General features: G+C 26.6%; 14 protein-coding genes across 14 annotated transcripts; 7 read left to right on the forward strand and 7 right to left on the reverse strand.

Moving 5' to 3' along the window:
• Positions 1-44: 44 nt before the first annotated feature.
• cand_009270 (LSM domain-containing protein) lies at positions 45-467 on the reverse strand (the record flags this gene model as incomplete). The annotated part of the gene is made up of 1 exon (XM_067211167.1): positions 45-467. One exon carries the CDS (start codon positions 465-467, stop codon positions 45-47), a length of 423 nt encoding a protein of 140 aa, XP_067069282.1.
• Positions 468-961: 494 nt separating this feature from the next.
• On the forward strand, positions 962-1,357 carry cand_009280 (40s ribosomal protein S17; the record flags this gene model as incomplete). The annotated part of the gene is made up of 1 exon (XM_067211168.1): positions 962-1,357. The coding sequence occupies one exon, from the start codon at positions 962-964 to the stop codon at positions 1,355-1,357; it is 396 nt and encodes a 131-aa protein (XP_067069283.1).
• A 136-nt stretch (positions 1,358-1,493) lies between these two features.
• cand_009290 (uncharacterized protein) lies at positions 1,494-2,864 on the reverse strand (the record flags this gene model as incomplete). Its single annotated transcript, XM_067211169.1, has 1 exon — positions 1,494-2,864. One exon carries the CDS (start codon positions 2,862-2,864, stop codon positions 1,494-1,496), a length of 1,371 nt encoding a protein of 456 aa, XP_067069284.1.
• Positions 2,865-3,066: 202 nt separating this feature from the next.
• Positions 3,067-3,498, reverse strand: cand_009300 (40s ribosomal protein S12; the record flags this gene model as incomplete). Its single annotated transcript, XM_067211170.1, has 1 exon — positions 3,067-3,498. One exon carries the CDS (start codon positions 3,496-3,498, stop codon positions 3,067-3,069), a length of 432 nt encoding a protein of 143 aa, XP_067069285.1.
• Positions 3,499-3,941: 443 nt separating this feature from the next.
• cand_009310 (uncharacterized protein) lies at positions 3,942-4,947 on the forward strand (the record flags this gene model as incomplete). Its single annotated transcript, XM_067211171.1, has 6 exons — positions 3,942-3,996; positions 4,059-4,149; positions 4,217-4,303; positions 4,384-4,499; positions 4,559-4,660; positions 4,718-4,947. 6 exons carry the CDS (start codon positions 3,942-3,944, stop codon positions 4,945-4,947), a joined length of 681 nt encoding a protein of 226 aa, XP_067069286.1.
• A 228-nt stretch (positions 4,948-5,175) lies between these two features.
• On the forward strand, positions 5,176-5,613 carry cand_009320 (uncharacterized protein; the record flags this gene model as incomplete). Its single annotated transcript, XM_067211172.1, has 1 exon — positions 5,176-5,613. The coding sequence occupies one exon, from the start codon at positions 5,176-5,178 to the stop codon at positions 5,611-5,613; it is 438 nt and encodes a 145-aa protein (XP_067069287.1).
• Positions 5,614-5,784: 171 nt separating this feature from the next.
• On the reverse strand, positions 5,785-7,626 carry cand_009330 (uncharacterized protein; the record flags this gene model as incomplete). Its single annotated transcript, XM_067211173.1, has 1 exon — positions 5,785-7,626. The coding sequence occupies one exon, from the start codon at positions 7,624-7,626 to the stop codon at positions 5,785-5,787; it is 1,842 nt and encodes a 613-aa protein (XP_067069288.1).
• Positions 7,627-7,834: 208 nt separating this feature from the next.
• On the forward strand, positions 7,835-8,674 carry cand_009340 (uncharacterized protein; the record flags this gene model as incomplete). The annotated part of the gene is made up of 1 exon (XM_067211174.1): positions 7,835-8,674. The coding sequence occupies one exon, from the start codon at positions 7,835-7,837 to the stop codon at positions 8,672-8,674; it is 840 nt and encodes a 279-aa protein (XP_067069289.1).
• Positions 8,675-8,774: 100 nt separating this feature from the next.
• Positions 8,775-9,410, reverse strand: cand_009350 (SNF7 family protein; the record flags this gene model as incomplete). The annotated part of the gene is made up of 1 exon (XM_067211175.1): positions 8,775-9,410. The coding sequence occupies one exon, from the start codon at positions 9,408-9,410 to the stop codon at positions 8,775-8,777; it is 636 nt and encodes a 211-aa protein (XP_067069290.1).
• Positions 9,411-10,155: 745 nt separating this feature from the next.
• On the forward strand, positions 10,156-12,120 carry cand_009360 (uncharacterized protein; the record flags this gene model as incomplete). The annotated part of the gene is made up of 3 exons (XM_067211176.1): positions 10,156-11,237; positions 11,310-11,452; positions 11,699-12,120. The coding sequence occupies 3 exons, from the start codon at positions 10,156-10,158 to the stop codon at positions 12,118-12,120; spliced, it is 1,647 nt and encodes a 548-aa protein (XP_067069291.1).
• A 59-nt stretch (positions 12,121-12,179) lies between these two features.
• On the reverse strand, positions 12,180-13,028 carry cand_009370 (uncharacterized protein; the record flags this gene model as incomplete). Its single annotated transcript, XM_067211177.1, has 1 exon — positions 12,180-13,028. The coding sequence occupies one exon, from the start codon at positions 13,026-13,028 to the stop codon at positions 12,180-12,182; it is 849 nt and encodes a 282-aa protein (XP_067069292.1).
• A 577-nt stretch (positions 13,029-13,605) lies between these two features.
• On the forward strand, positions 13,606-15,099 carry cand_009380 (uncharacterized protein; the record flags this gene model as incomplete). The annotated part of the gene is made up of 1 exon (XM_067211178.1): positions 13,606-15,099. One exon carries the CDS (start codon positions 13,606-13,608, stop codon positions 15,097-15,099), a length of 1,494 nt encoding a protein of 497 aa, XP_067069293.1.
• A 475-nt stretch (positions 15,100-15,574) lies between these two features.
• On the forward strand, positions 15,575-16,889 carry cand_009390 (uncharacterized protein; the record flags this gene model as incomplete). Its single annotated transcript, XM_067211179.1, has 3 exons — positions 15,575-15,626; positions 16,239-16,630; positions 16,734-16,889. 3 exons carry the CDS (start codon positions 15,575-15,577, stop codon positions 16,887-16,889), a joined length of 600 nt encoding a protein of 199 aa, XP_067069294.1.
• Positions 16,890-17,535: 646 nt separating this feature from the next.
• Positions 17,536-19,386, reverse strand: cand_009400 (BSD domain-containing protein; the record flags this gene model as incomplete). Its single annotated transcript, XM_067211180.1, has 2 exons — positions 17,536-18,954; positions 19,027-19,386. The coding sequence occupies 2 exons, from the start codon at positions 19,384-19,386 to the stop codon at positions 17,536-17,538; spliced, it is 1,779 nt and encodes a 592-aa protein (XP_067069295.1).
• Positions 19,387-19,414: the final 28 nt, after the last annotated feature.

Raw genomic sequence — 19,414 nt, forward strand, 5'->3', positions numbered from 1 at the left:
AAGTAGAAGTATAGATATAATTAGGAATACAAATCTATAGGGAATTAGATTGTCTCGTCGGGTACCCATTCAAATACACTGGATTCCTTTTTAATACATTTAAGTTTATTATTTTCATTATCTTTCAATATATCTACCAATGGTTTCCTAATAGCATTAAATGAAGCAGAATATTCATCAATTGATCCACACAACATTAAGCTGTCACCACGAAATATCATGCAACCTAAATATATTTGGGTATATTCCTGCTTACTATTGCTAATTATTTCATAGACTGCTTCTAGACATAAGCTCCCATACTGATCAAAACTTCGAAATATACCTTTGAACTGCCTACTATCACGTAATATTACATATATTTCATTATCTAAATCTTCTTCTAAGCAAAGTAACCATGATGATAAAGAAGTGGCCGGATCACTTTCTACCTCCTTAGATTGTAAATTTGAATTATCATCCCTCATCAATTTAGGCCACAGATTGTATATTTGTAGACATAAAATATTCTAATTATACACAATTAAATAATGATAGTAGTATTGGTAATAAAGGGTCAATTAAACCTTTTTTTGAAAGTCCGACGACACTCTACTAAATGGAAATAATACCTTTTATATAAACGGCGCCATAAATTTCCCGGGTTATTTGAGACGAGACGGTTCGAATGTAGGTGTCAATAGTGATATACTTATTTAATAGGTAAAATCAATAGTCTTGTCTAGTATAGGCTACAGTATGATTGTCAAAATAGTTGCCTATAAACTACTCAAGAATAGTTGAATTTTTTAATATTGTGTCTACGTTACCAGTATTATTAACTTAAATATAATTAATTAATAAGATAGATCATTATATTATTAAAAGCGCTCAAGTAATTTTCTTCTTCCAAAGGTTATCCCTGTGCTATAGTATATAAAGGAAAAATTTTGACTTAAACATTTCCTTCACTTGACTAAATATGGGTAGAGTGCGAACAAAAACAGTTAAGAGGGCAGCTCGTCTAATTGTAGAGAAGTATGTATCAAAGCTAACATTAGACTTTCAAACAAATAAGAAGATATCTGAAGAGGTAGCCCATATTCCAACAAAACGTCTCAGAAATAAAATTGCTGGATTTGTTACCCACTTAATGAGAAGAATACAAAAGGGGCCAGTGCGTGGTATCTCCCTCAAATTACAAGAAGAGGAAAAAGAACGTCGTATGGAACGTTTACCTGATAAATCTGAAGTTGAACCAGATATAATCCTTGTAGATCAAGATACAAAGGATATGCTTGTAGGATTAGGTTTAGACATTCCTGTGGAGGTTGTATCACCGGTGCGTGTATTTCAAGGGAAATCTGGTAGACATTAATCTTCGAGTATAATTAAGGATATGGATTAGTTCCATTCTTTTAAGTATTTCTTGTTTCTAATTCTATGCAATACATCACTGAATTTTGATTTAGGCAATTATCTTATTTAAGAAATATAGGGGTACTATGGAAATGTTAAAGATCAAATTGTGTCTTCTTTTTAGCATAATAAGAGTGTAACTTCTTGTTCCTTGTACTTCTGCTACCTTTCTGTAAATTGCTCTGTTTATCTACTACTGCTTGTAGAAAGATGTATGTAATATAGAAAATAACAATACATGACAATAATCCAATTACTATGTAAATTATAGTCTTCTTTCTTTTATACTTCGCTTTTTCTTGTAATAATTTCTCTAATTGTTCTTGATTATATTTAAGTTCTTGTTGTATAGCTCGAAGTATATTTGATCTAACTGCTGCATCTTTAACTCCTATCTTTGCAATATATAAATCAGTTAACTCTACAAATTTATCATCTACTTCAGTATATCCTGCTTTATAAAATAGCTTAAATAAAAATTCACCTTTGCAAATGTTCTTCTTGTTATCTTTCTCTAATGTATTTTTTTCTGCTAAACCATGTTTAATAAAGAATTGAGAAACTGGTGTTTCGATAATTTTATCTATATCTATGTGATGTTTCTTATTCCTTGTTTCCTTTATATCTCGTTTGGATTCCTGTATAATTTGCTTATCTAATTTATTTGTTTGTAACCACTTGTTGTACAAGTCTATTGGAGTTTCACCATTTACATTTTCACGTGTATTATCAAATCCATAATTTTCTAATCTATTTGCTAATGCAATCAATCCTTGACTATAAGCTAAGTGTAAAGGAGTATTTCCAGAATTGTCAATACAGTTATTTATATCTATTGAAGATTTTGATTCTAATATATTGATAGCTATGTTAGGTAAATTATTAATTACGGCTAAATGCAAAGCTGTATATCCCTCGTAGTCATCATCTCTTATCATAGGGTCAGCTGATAATGATATTAATTCACTTGCAGATTCTTCACAACTATCTATAATAGATACATGTAATGGAGTGAGACCTGAGTATCTACTTACATAATTAATTGATGCTCCACTTTTAACTAAACGATATATTACATGAGGTAGCTCTAGTTTTGCAGCCCAATGTAAAGGTGAATTTTCTAGGAATTTATCACAGAGTGATAAATTCGGTCTTTTTTCAAGCAGTATATCCAAGCAATCTCTATCTCCTCCTGAGTTAATTAAAGTTATTAAAGGAGTCCAACCAGTTAAAGGGTCTATAATATTGATATTAATATAGGGATGAGAAAGTAGAACTTTTAAACATTCTTGATCCTGTTTTTCACAGGCTAAATGTAGTAAAGTAGTTCCCTTCCTAGTTAAACTATTCACGTCTATTTCCTCATTCATATTTGTAATATCTTCTATACTACGATTTAACCCAAGTAAACAAGCTAGCTCCTTAGCATTTGATTTATTGATACACTTAACACATTTCTCAATCATAATTTCAACAGGAAAAAGTCATATAATTAGAATTATTATCCAATCTTATATCCAAGGCGCTTGTATATATTTACCTAAAAAGCAATTCCATAACTAACAAGCACGGCAATTCCTTTTAAAGATATATAAAACAAAAGAAATAAACTACATATTACATTTACGTGTATTAGAAAGTAACTAATTCTATTTATGTACTAAATATCTATGTACGACAATTCTCAGCAATGTGTTTCTGAAGATAGAGGTAAGCTTCAGATTCTACACCATAGTCTGTGACTGCTACAGATGCAGCACCTACAACTTTGCGAGGATTACCTTCTCTGTCAACCTTGCACAAACCTGCCATTTCACCTAATTCCTTTGAATCAGGGACAGTAATTAATGGGATATTTCTTTCACGACATAAAGCCTCAACTAATTGCTTGTAACAGTCTTCTTCACATGACTCTGATAGAAAGCAAACTTGAGCCTTCTTAGAGTCCAGGGCAAGGACAACTTCATTCAAACCACGAATCAAACCACCACGTACAGCTGAATTTCTAAGTACAATTCTAATGGCTGCAGTTAAGTCGGTAACTACTTCATGTTCCAGATGTATTTGTTCAGCTGTTTGCTCTACTTCAATATCTGACATTCTCGTTTATTGTCTATAAATAAAAATTAAAATAAATATAGAAATAAACTATAAAGTAGCCGCTCCTATCCTCACGGTCTATTTGTAGTGGAATTACTCAAAATAACTAAATTTTAAGTAAAATTTCAAATTTACAATTAGCTTAAGTCAAAAATTTTTGAGACGAGACGAGACAATTAAATTATAGCGGTATTTGATACCGCTTAATTTTTCACTACTGTTATCAATTCCCCCATTCTTTTCTTAACCTGTTGGAGTGATATGCTGAAACACATGCAATACCTTAGGTAATTACCACTTACACTTCACTAGAGAAATTATTGTCTTTCATTTTGTAAAATATTATATACAGTAGGCTTTATATAATATAACCTTGGATCTTAGATAATAAGATCTATTTAGAAAAGAAAGAGAAGAGTAATACCTTAAATAAAAAATAAAAAATGAAAAGATCCCCTATTAAAAGAAATAGGAAAGAGTATATACAAACTGCATCAGGTATGAATTCATTTAATTTATATTCAGGAAATATTATTTAATATTACATATTTAATTATTAGGGAATATTGTTTGCCGTAAAACTATCCTATGCGGAAGTCAGAATATCCACCTATTAGGTACATGTATTATAGACCAAGGAGTTATACTACGGTACGCTTATAAAAGCAATATATATATAATCTTACTATTATATTATTTACTCTCTGTCCCCCACTAGTGGTGATTTGGCTGTTATACGAATTGGTCAATATGTAATATTGGAACCAAACTGCATTATACGGCCTTCTTTCAAGAAATTTAAAGAGTAAGTCTTTACTATTAACATAATATCATATATATCTTAGATTTGAGAATTTATTATTTAATAACTGAAATTATTATTAGGAAATATGGATCTATTCCAATAAGTATCGGTGATTGTGTACATATAGGGGAAAACTCAATTATAATGGCAACATCAATTGGTTCAAATATATTAATTGGAGACAATTGTATTATTGGTATGTAATTCATATGTACTATAATATTTACTATTCTTACTAAAATTTTTTTGTCTTAGGTCATGCTAGTATAATCAAGGATAACTGCATCATATTACCAAATACTGTAATATCACCTGATACTGTTATACCTCCTTTTACTGAATGGAGTGGAAATCCAGGTATGTTTTCTTTTATATTCAAATAAAAGATAACAAGATAGTATTTATTATTAATAGGTCGCCTCATCAGACGTCTACCAGAATCTATTAGCATCAAGCTACAACAAGATACCATAGATTACTATACAAATTACCAACTGATTTCACTTAACAGTCAAAATAGTATAAAAAGTGAATCTGGATTAATATCTAGAACAAATACATCAGTTATATCAAAACTACAAACAGGGATAGAACAAAATTATAGTACTGAAATATCTCAACCTGAATTAAATACAGGTACTTAAATATGAGTAAAATTTCAGATTACTATTATATATAATTAGCTATATATATTTATATCTATTTATCATTCTATGTTTTATTTAATAGTCCATATTAACAAATATACCTCAGTACCTGTGGCATCTTTGCATGAGCTAAATATATAGGCGCTGTATATATATTGCATTATAGAGTACTTATAATTAAAGGTAGTATTGTATTTTCTTTTTATTAAGGTATAATTTGGCTATATGAGTAGGAATAAAAAGAATAAAAACTTTCATAATCAAGATAATATGAGAAATATATTTAATGAGACAATTAGAGATATAAGGAAGTTGGTATATCCTCATCTAGGGAAATTTCAAAGGCAACAATATGAAGATATACAAGCTAAAGCACTTGGATTTAGAACTCGCAAGTCACAGAAAATGCCCTTACCAGAATTATTAGCTCGTAAAAAGGCTACAAAAAAGCATATTGAAGCAAGAAAAGCTCTAGAAAGTGAATTAAATGTATCTTTAATGGTAGGGAAAAGTGCCAATATTATGGAAGCTGAACGTTTAAATAAGCTTGAAAAACGTGAGAAGCGTAATAAGAGAAAATATTCGAATAATCTAAGTGGGAAAGGAGTGCGAGAGCATAATGGAGTGGTTCAAGTTGCAAAGAAGATGCTTAAACAATATTAAATAAATGATAAAATACAACAAATTAGTTAGGAAAATCTTCAAACTTTATATCATAATATATAAACTATAAAATATTAAACTAATTAATAAAGTCATATTTCACTACTTATTTTATTAAATTTATTTGTACTTGTAATGAATGATATAATTTGCAATATTAATACGTACTTTTTAATTTAGTGAATAGTGATTGGTTATAATAGGATAATGATTACCGTCCACTGTTTTAGTGTTATATAATTCAATTAAAATGTCTATATGCCTCTTATTTGCTATATTTGGAGTAATAGTTAAATATCCAGTTAAGATATCAACTGCTTTCAGTAGAGTATTATTGGGTCCTCTTAAATGTAGTACTGTTTGTTTCCAATGTGTAGGCTTATTAAATGGTGAGGTTTCCATAGTCAATGGAAAGATCTGATTCTTGTTACCATTCTCAACATTAAATTCTGTTTTGAATGAAATAACTAGTGAAGTTGCAAACTCAGTCTCCTTAGGTACTATATTTATTTCAAATGGCTGTCTTAACGATAGAAGCTCATTTACTGTTATAGTTTTAATATCTATTTTTGTCAGATTTGTCATTTCATTACAGCGCAACAATTCTACCGGGACAATCTCTACAATAGGAGACCCAGTTAAAGACTGAAGTGATGGAGTTAATTCTTTTAAATCTAAATCGTATAACTTATTATTCCATGGTACTATACACTCATCTATCATCTTGTGGTAATCTGCTGGACATATTTGTAGGTATACAGAAGATGGAAATATATATCCCATAGAATTTAGATACTTATCACGTGCATTTAAAATAGTATACAGCATACTTTCATATAGTAAACAGTATCCCATCCATTCTGATATTATAACATCACATTTAAATTTTTGATATTTATCTGGAGGCTTACTTTCTTTACGAACACCTATAACTTCATTACCATTTATATATAAATCTAAATTCTCTAATTTACCACATATAAAATTTATTTTATTACAAAGACCATTTTTCTGAGCTATTACCTTAGCTTTTTCTAGTATATTTTTAGCTGCATCTATTGCAACTATGCATTTAGCTCCGCTTTTAGTTGCAAATATACTCAAAATTCCTGTTCCTGTGCCAATATCAAGTATGATCTTGTCTTTAAAGTATAATTTGGAATTTATTGGATTAGTAATAAAGTTAAAATATGAATTAGTTCTTACCTCATCTAGTATCATTTCTCTATGTATATCCAAATGAGAATATGAATTAAAATAAGACTCATCTTCATAAATGAATTTTTCTGTTGACTCTTTATTTGTTTCAAGTGGAAAATCAAGTAATCGATCTTCAAACTCTAGTAAAGATATATGTTTCTCTTCAATATTTGGAATAGTAGATGATATACTATATTGAGATGAATATGATTCAAAGTTCTTTTCCTCAAACTTTTTTCTTAGTGAATCAGAATTTTTAATTACTTTTTGAAGGTCTACTATAATATTTGATAATGACTTTATCTTCTTCTTTAAGACTTTATTCTCTTCTTCAGTTGTCATTTCACTATATATGCATATATTTCTATATTTCTCATTACTATTTATAGGCATACAATTATCATCATCTCCATAGTCCTCTTCACAATCCTCTTCTAAAATTAATCTGTCATTTTCTAAAGTTAATTTCCAAAATCTTTCATCATCCCAAAATTCACTTTTTTCATTTATCTTATTACATACTTCCTCAATATCTAGATTATCATTTTGGCACTTTCTAAGGTAATTTATTAGTATTACACGATCATATTCATCATCTCTAAAAATATACTTTGAACAAGTGAAATTGTGTACTTCCTTCATATGTTTCCATACAACACTTGTGTATTCCGACTCAAAATCATCAAATAAGCATTTAGCATTTGGTAATAATTTAAATTCATCATTATATTCTTCACCATCTAAGAGATAGTCATCATCTTCTGTTATATCAGAAGATATGTCACTTATACTATCCGATACAAATATTGTCATATTCTACTATATATTCCAAATATTAATTATTTCAAAAATTAAGTTATTAAGTAGCTAATAATATTCGAACATCTATTAAATACTACTAAATAATTAGGAAACATATATTTAGTAAGGATGTTAAAATCCTACTTATGAAATGTCGTATATTAATATTATATACCCGCTCCCAAATATAGCGGGGCATGACATATTTAAAGTTATTGAAATGTTTAATAAAAATATAGAAACGACATATACAACTCTAATCAATAAGGATAGGAATGGAATATGCCATAATTGCACTAATAATGCTAAATATACTTGTCCAGCATGTCTAATAAGGTCATGTTGTTTATCTTGTGTAGAAGCTCATAAGAAATTATCTGGGTGCAATGGAGATCGTATCAAAACATTAACAAGTAAATTAATACCTAGAAGTCAATATAATGAAGATGAATTATGGACTGATTTTAAGTTTCTGGAAGATACACGTAGAGTAATAGATGTAGCTGTGAGAAATCTACATAGAGATAATGTAATTCACCCAAATACTGTAAAAAAAGATTCATTGATTAAGGTAATAAAAGATAGTAATAAACGTGATAGAACTAGTCCAATACCACTTTTAAAAAAAGCTTGTTTAGATAGAAAAATAAAAATTGAATTTTGCCCAGTTAAAGATATGTATATTAGAAAAACAAATACAACATATTACAACAAGCATTTAAATATAATATACTGGAAAATTGAATGTATATTTCAAATTGAAGATAGTATATTAATTAGTGGAAATTTCTCTGAAAAATATATGTTGAGAAATATAATATTAGATTTATATAAATCTGAATATTCACAGTTGTTAAATAAATTGAATATAAAAGAAGAGAGCGAATTAATCAATATGATTGAAAATGATAAAGTTGAAGTTTTCCTTTCACCTTTCAAATCATCTATAAAACCTTTCAAAATGAATTTAAATTTCACTTTAGGTGAGAATTTGTCAGATCAAACTATTGTTGAATATCCTCGTATAAAAATAATATTAAGTAATAAAGAGGAACATTAACCAATATTTTAAGTTAAATTTAAATTGATCACTTTTCTTATGAATTATCTAGTATTTATATATTTAATATTAACTTCTTCTTTTCTCCTATGAAATATAATTATGGTATAATTATTTTACGGTTACCAGATATCATTGATGATTCACCATGATTTTTAGTCTTATCAGATATACTATCTAGTGACTCAAATATACTTCTAGATGATTCAATTATTTTTTTATCTATTTCTTGAGCTTGTATTGCACTTAATTCTTCTAAAAGTTCTTCTTCATTCATTGTAGGTAGAGATTGAGTTAATACTTGGGATATTTCATCTTGAAGATCTTGTTGCTCTTTTATAGTTTCAGATAATTTCTCTAATTTATTAGTATTTAAACATGAACTTATTGATTGTTGAGCTGTCATACCAGCTGATAATGCAGACATTGTCATTTGCTGTGTTCTTATAGTTTCCAAATTGAGTAACTGTTGTTCTAGTAGTAAATGTGAATTAGCTAGTTTCTCTTTCTCTTGTGTGATGAGTTTTTTACGTTTAAGAAGCATTATTGCACCTGATTTATCACCCTGTAGTGCAAGTTTGGCTGCTTCTTGTTCTAATTTCAATTCTTTTTCTTCCAATTCCTTCTGAGTTTGTTCTAGAGCCTGTGTTGCCTTTAAAGTTTTCTCCCTTGCTGAGTCAACATCTACTTCACATTTTCCTTCACTATTATCTGTTTTTTTGCGAAAAAAAAACATCTATACCCCTATCTCATATAATTACAATCTAAAGAGTATTCAAATTTTAAAGTTAGAAGTTATCTATACTCTAAAGTTAATTCGATACCCTTTACCCGCTTAAATGTAAGTAATATATTTGTTGGATCAGAGTAATATTAGCGGGTATATTTAGTTTTTAGTTTTTAGATCTTGAATTATTTTTCTACATGCATAGTTAATAATATAAAATTTTATTTATTAAATTGAATACCACTAAAGCTATTTATTTAATTTTTTTCTATCTTTATTAATTTTTGAACTTATAAATTTTTATTTAGCTTATTAACTTATTTAGAAATATATTGGTTATTTATATATTCCTAAAATATTTACAATAATATTAAGATAAATTAGATTAAATTTTAAAGTAAAAATAAATGTATTTTTTTTTTTTTTTAAAGAAAAAAATAATAGTTTATTCTATATTATTGAGTAATATAATCTTAAAATAACTTTATATAAATTAAAATTATAAAAATTACACTTTATAGCTTAAATTTTAAGAAATTATCTATTTTATATACAAGATATATTATATGTTGTTTTTATTTTTAACTATATAATTTCTCTTTATAATTAGACTAAGATTAACAAGGAATAACTTTATAGTAATATTGGGCGGCTTATTGCATAACACAAATACCATTAGTTTTATTGAATCTTTTTAAACATATTTCTCAATAGTAGAATTTAACTAAAAACTAGAAAAGAATTTGTATATTAGATGGAATGCGAACATAATAAAAAAATACGTTTGGAAGAAAAAAAATCTATTCGAAAGAAAGAAGATACTATTGAAGATATTAATAATACAAAAGTTAATAGCTTGACAATAGAAAACTTAAATAGTTTTCTAGATATTTTAAAATCAAAATTATCAAGGTTATATAAAGATTCTAATAATGTGGTAGATATATATAGTTTAATAAGTAGTGAAATAACGGAATTATGGATGATTGGAGTATCAAGAAAGATGACTTTAAAATTTATTGAATTAGGTGGTATGAATATTTTTAGACAACTATTATATATTAAAGAAGAACATAATTTTATAAATAATACTAGTAAAAATGAGATATATGGGGTTGTACTAGGAATATTGTGTGATATTACTGATCCTGATATAAATGAAGGTGATGATGATATATCAATTGAAAATTACACAGATAAGACATACTGGTCAAATATACTTGAATCAATTGAACATAGTATTGGATTTAGTTTAATTGGAGAAGTATTAATGAATTTAGAAAACAGTATATCTACAGATATAGATAATAATAAGGAAAATATAGATACAGCTATATCTAAAGGATTACAACTTATAGAAAATTTACTAGATATAGATCCTATTCAGGTTTCAAATAAAATATTTGCTGCTAAAGAATTATATAACATATTATTAAGTTGCCTGAAATCTGAAAAATTAGAGATAAATTCTAATTTTGCACATAAAGCAGAGATACTATGTATTCTTGTTCAGAATTCACTAGAGTGTTGCCGAAATACTTTTGAGAAATACAATAATTCTATTCTAGATTTAATACTGGTAACATTAGCAAAATTTGGTTTAAGGAAAGAAGAACCGAAATTTATTGAAGAAAAAGAATTTTTGTTTAATTTATCAGATATTCTATCAGTTATACTATTAGAAAATGAGGCAAGAGTTGTTTTTAACAAGCTTGAAGGTATTGATTTAATGATTAGGCTTATGCGTGAAGCAATATTTTTGCGTCCATTGGCTACTAAAATAATATCTTTTTCATTAATAAATTCAAGTGAAAATTGTAATTTATTTATTGAAATGTAAGTTGGAATTTTTTATTATTATTTATTGAGAAATTATTTAATTTTTATATTTCATTTAACAACCAATAGGTATGGATTAAAACCATTATTTGCTTTATTAGCTTACTCAATAGAAATATTGGATAAAAAAAAAAAAGTTAGAAATGTTGAACAACGTGATCTAGATGAACATATATGTAGTATTATTCAATCACTAATACAATACTCAAATGGTAAGTATAAATTTAATTTTATTAGTATCCTATATATTAAAAGAAATGATTATGGAATCACATCATTAATTAAAAATATACTTTATATATATTAACAGAAATGAACTCAAATATATAAAAATATTTTTTTATATATTTACAAAAAAAAATTTAATACAATTATAATTCTTTTAATATATGGGAGTTAATATTTTATTTAGAAGTATTTTAATTTCTTTAACTAAATTACATTTAATTTTTTACTAGATAAAAATTTAAAACGTGTAATTAACAAATTTGTGGAACATGATTTTATAAAGACAGATGCAATACTTAAATTAAGAAAATTTTATGCCAACAATGTTGAAGAAGCATTGGATTTTCTTGATGATAATAATTTAGAAGATATCCAAAATTCCAAACTTGTAGATGCTGGTTTATTTACTATTCAATTAATTGATCTAATTCTTTTACATCTAATTGTTTATTTAGCTCAGAATTCAAGACATTTCTCAGCACTATTACCAATTAATAATATTGAACAACTATTTTTAAAATATAACTTAAAAGGTTCTGATATTCTAAATAATATTGAAGACTATTGTGAAAATTTAGGAAGTAATGGGAAAGAAGCTACAAAACTAGATTCAATCATTAAATATTTTAAATCTATACAATTTAAACCTTAAAAAATAAATACGAAACTGAATATTTTTTTTTTTTTTTTTATTTTTACTATCAAATTATTTTAAAACGAAATCATATTACCTAATATACCCAGGAAATCTGTAATCTCACTTTCTACTCCAGAAGAGCTCATATTTTTATCAAATGTTTCTTCATTAGATACAGTATTATTTTTGGAATTAAATTCCTTAATTGGTCCTAATAATAACTCAATTAATTTCTTAGCTTCATCAGTATCTTGTTTAGTATTGTACATAGCAATACTTAGACTAACCAAACGAACCAATGGTTCTGTTGAATTTGGCCTGAAAAATTCAATTAAATGATAATCACCATCAGTAGCTACCCAATCTGGGTTCTGTATCATTTGAAATACATTATCAAATGGTTTCTTATTATCATTTGTCGTATTCCCATTTAAAGTTTTTGGTACAATACTTTTAACTGTTTCGTTATTAGATATTGTTGATGGTAAGACTGTAGTAGTATTTATAAAATTAGTAGTTTCTGTTATATTTGTTGATATAGATCTTGAGTTATTGAATAGCTCAGAATTTTTATTTTTTTCTTTAGATGAATCCTCTTGTTTTAAAACTTTGTCTGAACTAGAATGTTGTAAATTCAGTTTATTATTGGGTAAAGTACTATTTAATAAAGTACTTATTGGTAAAGAACTATTTCCAACTTCTTGATCACTAAGTGATATTTGCAGTCTTCTATTTTGGAGATTACTATCCTTTCCCATTGTAAACCTTGCTAGTTCAGTAACAGTTAGCTTCCTCTTAGTAACTTTTTTGTTATATGGTAGAATTTCATTTTTACTCTGAGTATTAATTTGAACACCTAAACTGACCTGAAATAGGTAAGTAAGTACTGTAATTACAAAGAACCATCTAATTCCTATACTCATTTTGTTATCTATAAATTTACTCTAGAGAGAAAAAGTAAAGAAATATATAAGGTAGTTAATCAAAATAATAGTGTAGCGGTATTAAAAAGAAATGTACTTAATATATTATCAAGTCAAATTTGTTAGATTTCAGGTAAATCGTTGACGAGACTATTAAGAATTTGCATGTGTAGAAAATATAAAACTCTTATATTGTCTATAGATATGCCTCAAATAATTAGTCATTTTAAACTAGATATAATAATTGTTTGATTAATAGTTTAGTACAAGAAATCTTCTTTTGTTTAATTAGAATAATAAAATTTTCTTTAAGAGATTTCGGTAATAAAATAATTCCAATCTTATTGTCATATGCAAAAATTACTAGAAAGCGGGAAAATAACCAATTCCCGCCTAAGTTTTTGTATTTTTTTCCTTATTAATTTTATTGGTTTAAAACCCCCTAGCACTTATATATAATGGAAAAATAATATAATGGATAGATGTTAATTAAATTCAAAATTATACTAATTAGGTATTAGTCTAAATTCACTACAAATACATATTTTGTTGGGTAATTTGACGGGTATTTGTGAAGATGGCTGATAAATATATTGATAAAACTCATGAATTAATGAGAGATCTTAATAATATGGATATTCATCTATTAAAAAACCCATGGATAACTTTAACATTGGCATTTATATTTGTATCTGATTTTTTAAAAAAGAGTATTGCAAGGATTATTTCAGATTTGTATAAGGGGTTAATACTCTTAATTTTAATAGGAATAATTATATGGATAACAAGCTTTGTTGAAGGTTATCATACTGAACTATATAGAGAGCTATATATTACTATATTAAATATAGTGTGGTGGGTACTTTTAGGTTTTCTGAGCTCTGTTGGCCTTGGATGTGGTCTTCATACAGGGTTACTATTTTTATTTCCTCATATATATTCTATCATATCTACAGCCGAAACTTTCAATACTTTTAATTTTGATCCAAGAATTAATATGTGGCGAAATATACTAGGACCTGGTGAGTATTTTCCTTGTAATATACAAGACCAGCCAAATGAAATAGATTTACCAATTTCATTATTATCACTCTTATTAAAAATTTTACCTTATTCACTTTTATGGGGATTTGGTACTGTTTTAGGAGAGATTCCACCATATGCAGCAGCATATGCAGCTACTAAAGCTAGCTTGAATATTAATAATAATATTAAAGGTACTATAGGTAATTTATTTACTGCAAATACTAATGATATTAAAGATGAAGATCTGAGATCTATTGGAAATGATAAGATTAGTAAAGAAGGAAATATAATAGAAGATTTAGATGATTGTAAGTATGAAATGAAAGCTTATAAAAGTACTTTTAATTTGTCTAAAGAAACAGCCACAATAATTACAAATGAGAACTATAAAAATTTAGATAGAACTGATATTACTCAAAACCCACTATATGGTTTTAATATAGAAATTATGAATAATAACAATGAAGGTAAAATTATAAGATTAGTGAAAATTATAATATTGAAGTTAATTGAAAATTTAGGTGGATATGGTGTTTTTGTACTAAGTTGTTGGCCAAATTTAATGTTTGACTTATGCGGTATTGTATGTGGTCACTTCATGATGCCATTTTGGAACTTTTTTATTGCTTTAGTACTTGGGAAATGTATTGTAAAGGTATTACTTCAGACTATCTTTCTGGTATTTTTATTTTCAAAGAGATATGATAGTCAACATGCAGAAATAATAATGTGGTTTGTTCAATTTTGGCCATTATCACTAATTTTTGGAAAAAAAGATAATTTAAGAGTAAGAATACAAGAAGAATTAAATTATATAAGATATATATTAAGTTCTGGAGATACTAGTAATAAGAACATGACTTCTCCTTATAAGAATTTTGAACCTAACACACTTTGGAATATTTTATCACAAAAATTAACAATATCTGCAATATTTACATTAATAACAATCTTTATAATTTTATCACTTTTAGTGTCTCTTATTAATGAGGCTGCAAAATGTCAACATGAAATAAATAAAAAGAAAATTAGGAAGAAAAATTAGTAGTGATACTTTATACTTGAATTAAATACCTTCTTTTCTTTAAGAAATATTTATTATTTTCTTGATAAAAATTAATTAGAATCTAATCCATATTAAATGGCGCGTTTAGAAGGTAAATATATACTTATTAAGCCTAAAATATGAGTTCTTTATATGCAACATTGTTTGATTTTGTTAAAAAGGGAATTATCCCTTTATTAGTATATATTGTTTATTTTATATATCTTGTTGAAATCATCAGTTATATCATAAATTATATATATAACTTATCAGTACATGCAATTACGTACAATAGAGGGGTACCGTACTCATAGCATAAGGCGCTAACAGTGGAGACAACTACATTACTTCTTGGGTTATTTTTCCCTTTAAAAAAGTACTCGATACAGAAATTAGAATTTTTTTTTAAATCTTATTTATTAATAATTGTCTGATTTAATTGAATTTTAAGTTAATACTAATCAATAAATCAATAATGGTTAGATCCTTTGGTACCAAGTATAGAGGTAATTTTGCACGTGGTCGAGGTTCGTTAAGTAATATTAAAAGTAAATGGAATGATAACTATTAGAAATAGATGAAATGTAATACATGCAACATTCAAATTATATTCAATGTAATATGTTACTTGAATTTTATATTGTTATTTTTATTTAGTCCTTATATATTTAGTGACTAATATATATAAATGGATACATTGCCCTATAAAAATTAAGAAATAAAATAAATAATATTTAGTACTTAAAACTACTAATGAGATATATGTCTAACGTATACTTTTTATTTAAATTTAGTACTATTGGAAAGATTTATTTTTTGGATTATTTCTAGAGTATTTGATCTGCATACTTGACTAATTATAGATATATTTATATAGTATTTTAACTAAACATTTAGAATATATTTGAATGTAATCAATAATAATTGTAGATTTCCCATTGATACTTGGTACTTATTGAATATAATTGGAAATGTTAGGTTTTTAGTTGAAGATATTGGTTTGAATTGTTGCAAGATTTCATTTTCATTCTATTTTACTGATATACCAATTATTATTCCTATTCTTTTATTTGCATTCTTATTTAGATATATATGCATATATATATATATATATATATATATATTTGTTCTGTTTATAGGTATATCTGGATCACGTCGTGGGAACAGTCTCGGAGGTTTTAGAAAGTCAAGTATTGCAAGTGGAAATGCAAAGAGGAAACAATCTCTTAGTAGCTCGATAACTAGCCGTAGTAGAATATTTGAGGTACATGGTGGTCGTAGAGTAAATACAAGTATTGGACGTCTAAATAAGCGAAGGATACTTCGTCCAGGTAATAATAGAAATATTACAAATATAGGTAAACCTGGATTTGGCAGAAGGCAAACTAACATTCGGGGTAAATTTAGTACTAGAGGTAATATTAGTAATAATGTAAGGAGAGGAAGGAGTGGTATGAGAGGAGGTCGTGGAAAAGGTAGAAATGGGAAAGGAAATAATAGAATGTCTCAGAAAACAACAATGGCTTCTTTGGTATGTTTCAATAATGAGGACTATGACATTACATAGTATTTGAAAATAATATTGATGTGGAATTTTTGAACTTCTTTAAACAACTTTCTTCTTTTTTCTTTAGGATGCTGCACTCGATAGTTATATGGGTGTTGATGCTTGTAAAGCTCGTCTAGACTCTCAGCTTGACTCCTATTTTTCAGGTCAGATTGATATGAGTGGTAATGATAATGTAATGGCATCAGAATCATCTCAACAACCAAGTCTGATTACTTTGTAGTTATTAGTGTATTTGTTATAAATGATTCAAAGGTTACCTGTTAGTATTCACCTTTAAATAATCTAAATTTATTCAAGTGGTTTTATGAGGTATATATTGGAACTAGGATGTTAGTTTATTAATAAAATTATATTTAAATATAACAGGTTATATTACCATGAATTAATATTGAATTATTCAATATACATACTAGAATGTTAATGTATTAATTTATGTTTAAACAAGTATTTATGTATAGAAATGAACAAAAATTCATTGAATTTATTTTGATTACTTTTGGCCTAGACAAGGTACATATAGCTAGAATATAGAGAGAAATATTTTTCAAAATTTCTTGTGTGATAAAAATGACTAAATATCTTCAATATAAAAGATCTTAGATCTTATAATATAGCTATTACAAGGTAGTAACTGAAAACTTATAATGAAGTATTTTGACTAGTTTGCCTGATACATTATATATTTATATATAATTCATCTTTTTCTTGAATTATACTTTATTATTGTAGTCTTGTTAAGATAATTAGATGTAGATATATTTCATTGTCAATAATATTGAACATTAGTTATTAATATGAAGGTATGAAGTAGTATAATTCTCTTGATGTTTCAGTGCTTTCCATTGTTTGGGTAAGATGGTAGACTTTTATAATGTAATATTACCATGAATTTGTTGTAAATCTTCCATATGATCTTTACTTTGCACTAAATCATGTATAGTATCATTACTTAATGCTCTGCTAAATTCATTTTCTTGAATACTTTTAGAATTTAAATCATAATTCCAATTATCAGTACTTTGATTATCACTCATAATTTCAGTTTCATTTTTGTAAATGACTTCCAAATCATTTAGATAAGTTAAATCTTGATTTGTGATATCAGTGTGATCCAAGTCATTATTTAAATTTGTCATTTGACTGTTAGAATTAATTAATTCTTTATTATCAGTAGATTTTACATTATTTTGTATACTCAATAAATTTATTTCGTCCATATAAATATTTTTTCGAGTTGCACTTAAGACTAAAGGATATGAAGTTTTAGTGTCTGTTACAATATCAATATTATTACTTACAAAATCTTTATTTATTCCTTTATCTTCTGTATTTATCTTATCTATATCATTATTATCCCAATTAGATTCATTTATATCATGAAGTACATCTTCTAAATGTGATTGTTCCTTTTCAAGTTCTTTATTTATGGACAGTGAATTAGAAAGTTTTGAATATAATAATACTTGTGAAAAATTAGAAGAGTAATTATCATTATATTCTATATTTGGTTGCTTAGTACATAAATATGGTTCCTGATTATTATGAATATGATATTGGTTATGTTTATTTAAAGTCATTAATTCCTCATTAGTATTAATATGTTTAGTTTCAGTTTCTATATTAAAACTCCCCATGCATTTGAACTTCTGTTTATCTAAATTCTCATCTATAACTTCACTGGTTATTTGGACCTCATTATTAACTTCTTTATGCTGAATAGAATCTTCAAATCCATGCCTATTTTCCACATTACCTACCATTTCATATTTCCCTTCACTAATAGAATCTATATATAAAGATTTATCTATTTCCAAAGTATTATTATGATCTTGATTAGTAGTTTCATAAGTATTAACTTTGTCTTCAATATTTTCACTACAAAGTATATCTGTTCCATATATTGGTTCAATAATTACATTATCACTTTGGATTACAGGTAAATTATCCAAAGTCCTTGTTTCCTCATCATTCGAATGTAGAAATGTATCTTTAATATCTACTTTTTCTGTATCTAAACTCATTTCTTTCAAAATATTAATATCCTGACTATAATTACAACAGTGTTCCTCATTACCCCCTATATTTGACATGATATTGTTACTTTTTCTTAATTCAGATTCTCCAGTGTTATATGTACTGGCCCTACCATTTGTATCATTTGCATGGTCTGGTAGAATATTATCTTTTCCATATCCTATATCCTTATTATATAAGTCTGTATTGCATAAACTGGTATTATTTATTTTAGTATCGTTATCATTTACATCTTCAGTAGAAAATATAACCTATAAATAAATAAATAAAATAGAATTTAGAAAATAATATACAAAGAAATTTGAAAATAATATATAACTTACATCACTTATAATAATACTTCGTATAGTACTGAAATACCTCTGCCAAAATAAATTTTCATTCATTCTTCGTGGTACAAGTTCATATCTAATATTACTTAGTGAAGGTATTAATACAAGTAGAGCTGCAGCCCATTCTGCATATGGGGTCTGGTCATCATCTAATGAAAAGTTATCTATTTTATATGATTGACAATTCTTTAGAAATTCATTGGTATCTATTGTTAATTCCTCCACCTTTTTTTTAATAGTCTTGTAATTCCACTTTAAGACTGTATTTATTGGTAAGTCCTCACTAGCCCACTGTACAATATGGAACCATGGAAATACATGATCTTGTAATGTCTCATCAAAATCCTTCATTTCAATCTCAAAATCTTCTGTAAAATCC

Source organism: Cryptosporidium andersoni (assembly GCF_001865355.1).
Source record: "Cryptosporidium andersoni isolate 30847 chromosome Unknown contig_31, whole genome shotgun sequence".
NCBI lineage: Eukaryota > Apicomplexa > Conoidasida > Eucoccidiorida > Cryptosporidiidae > Cryptosporidium > Cryptosporidium andersoni.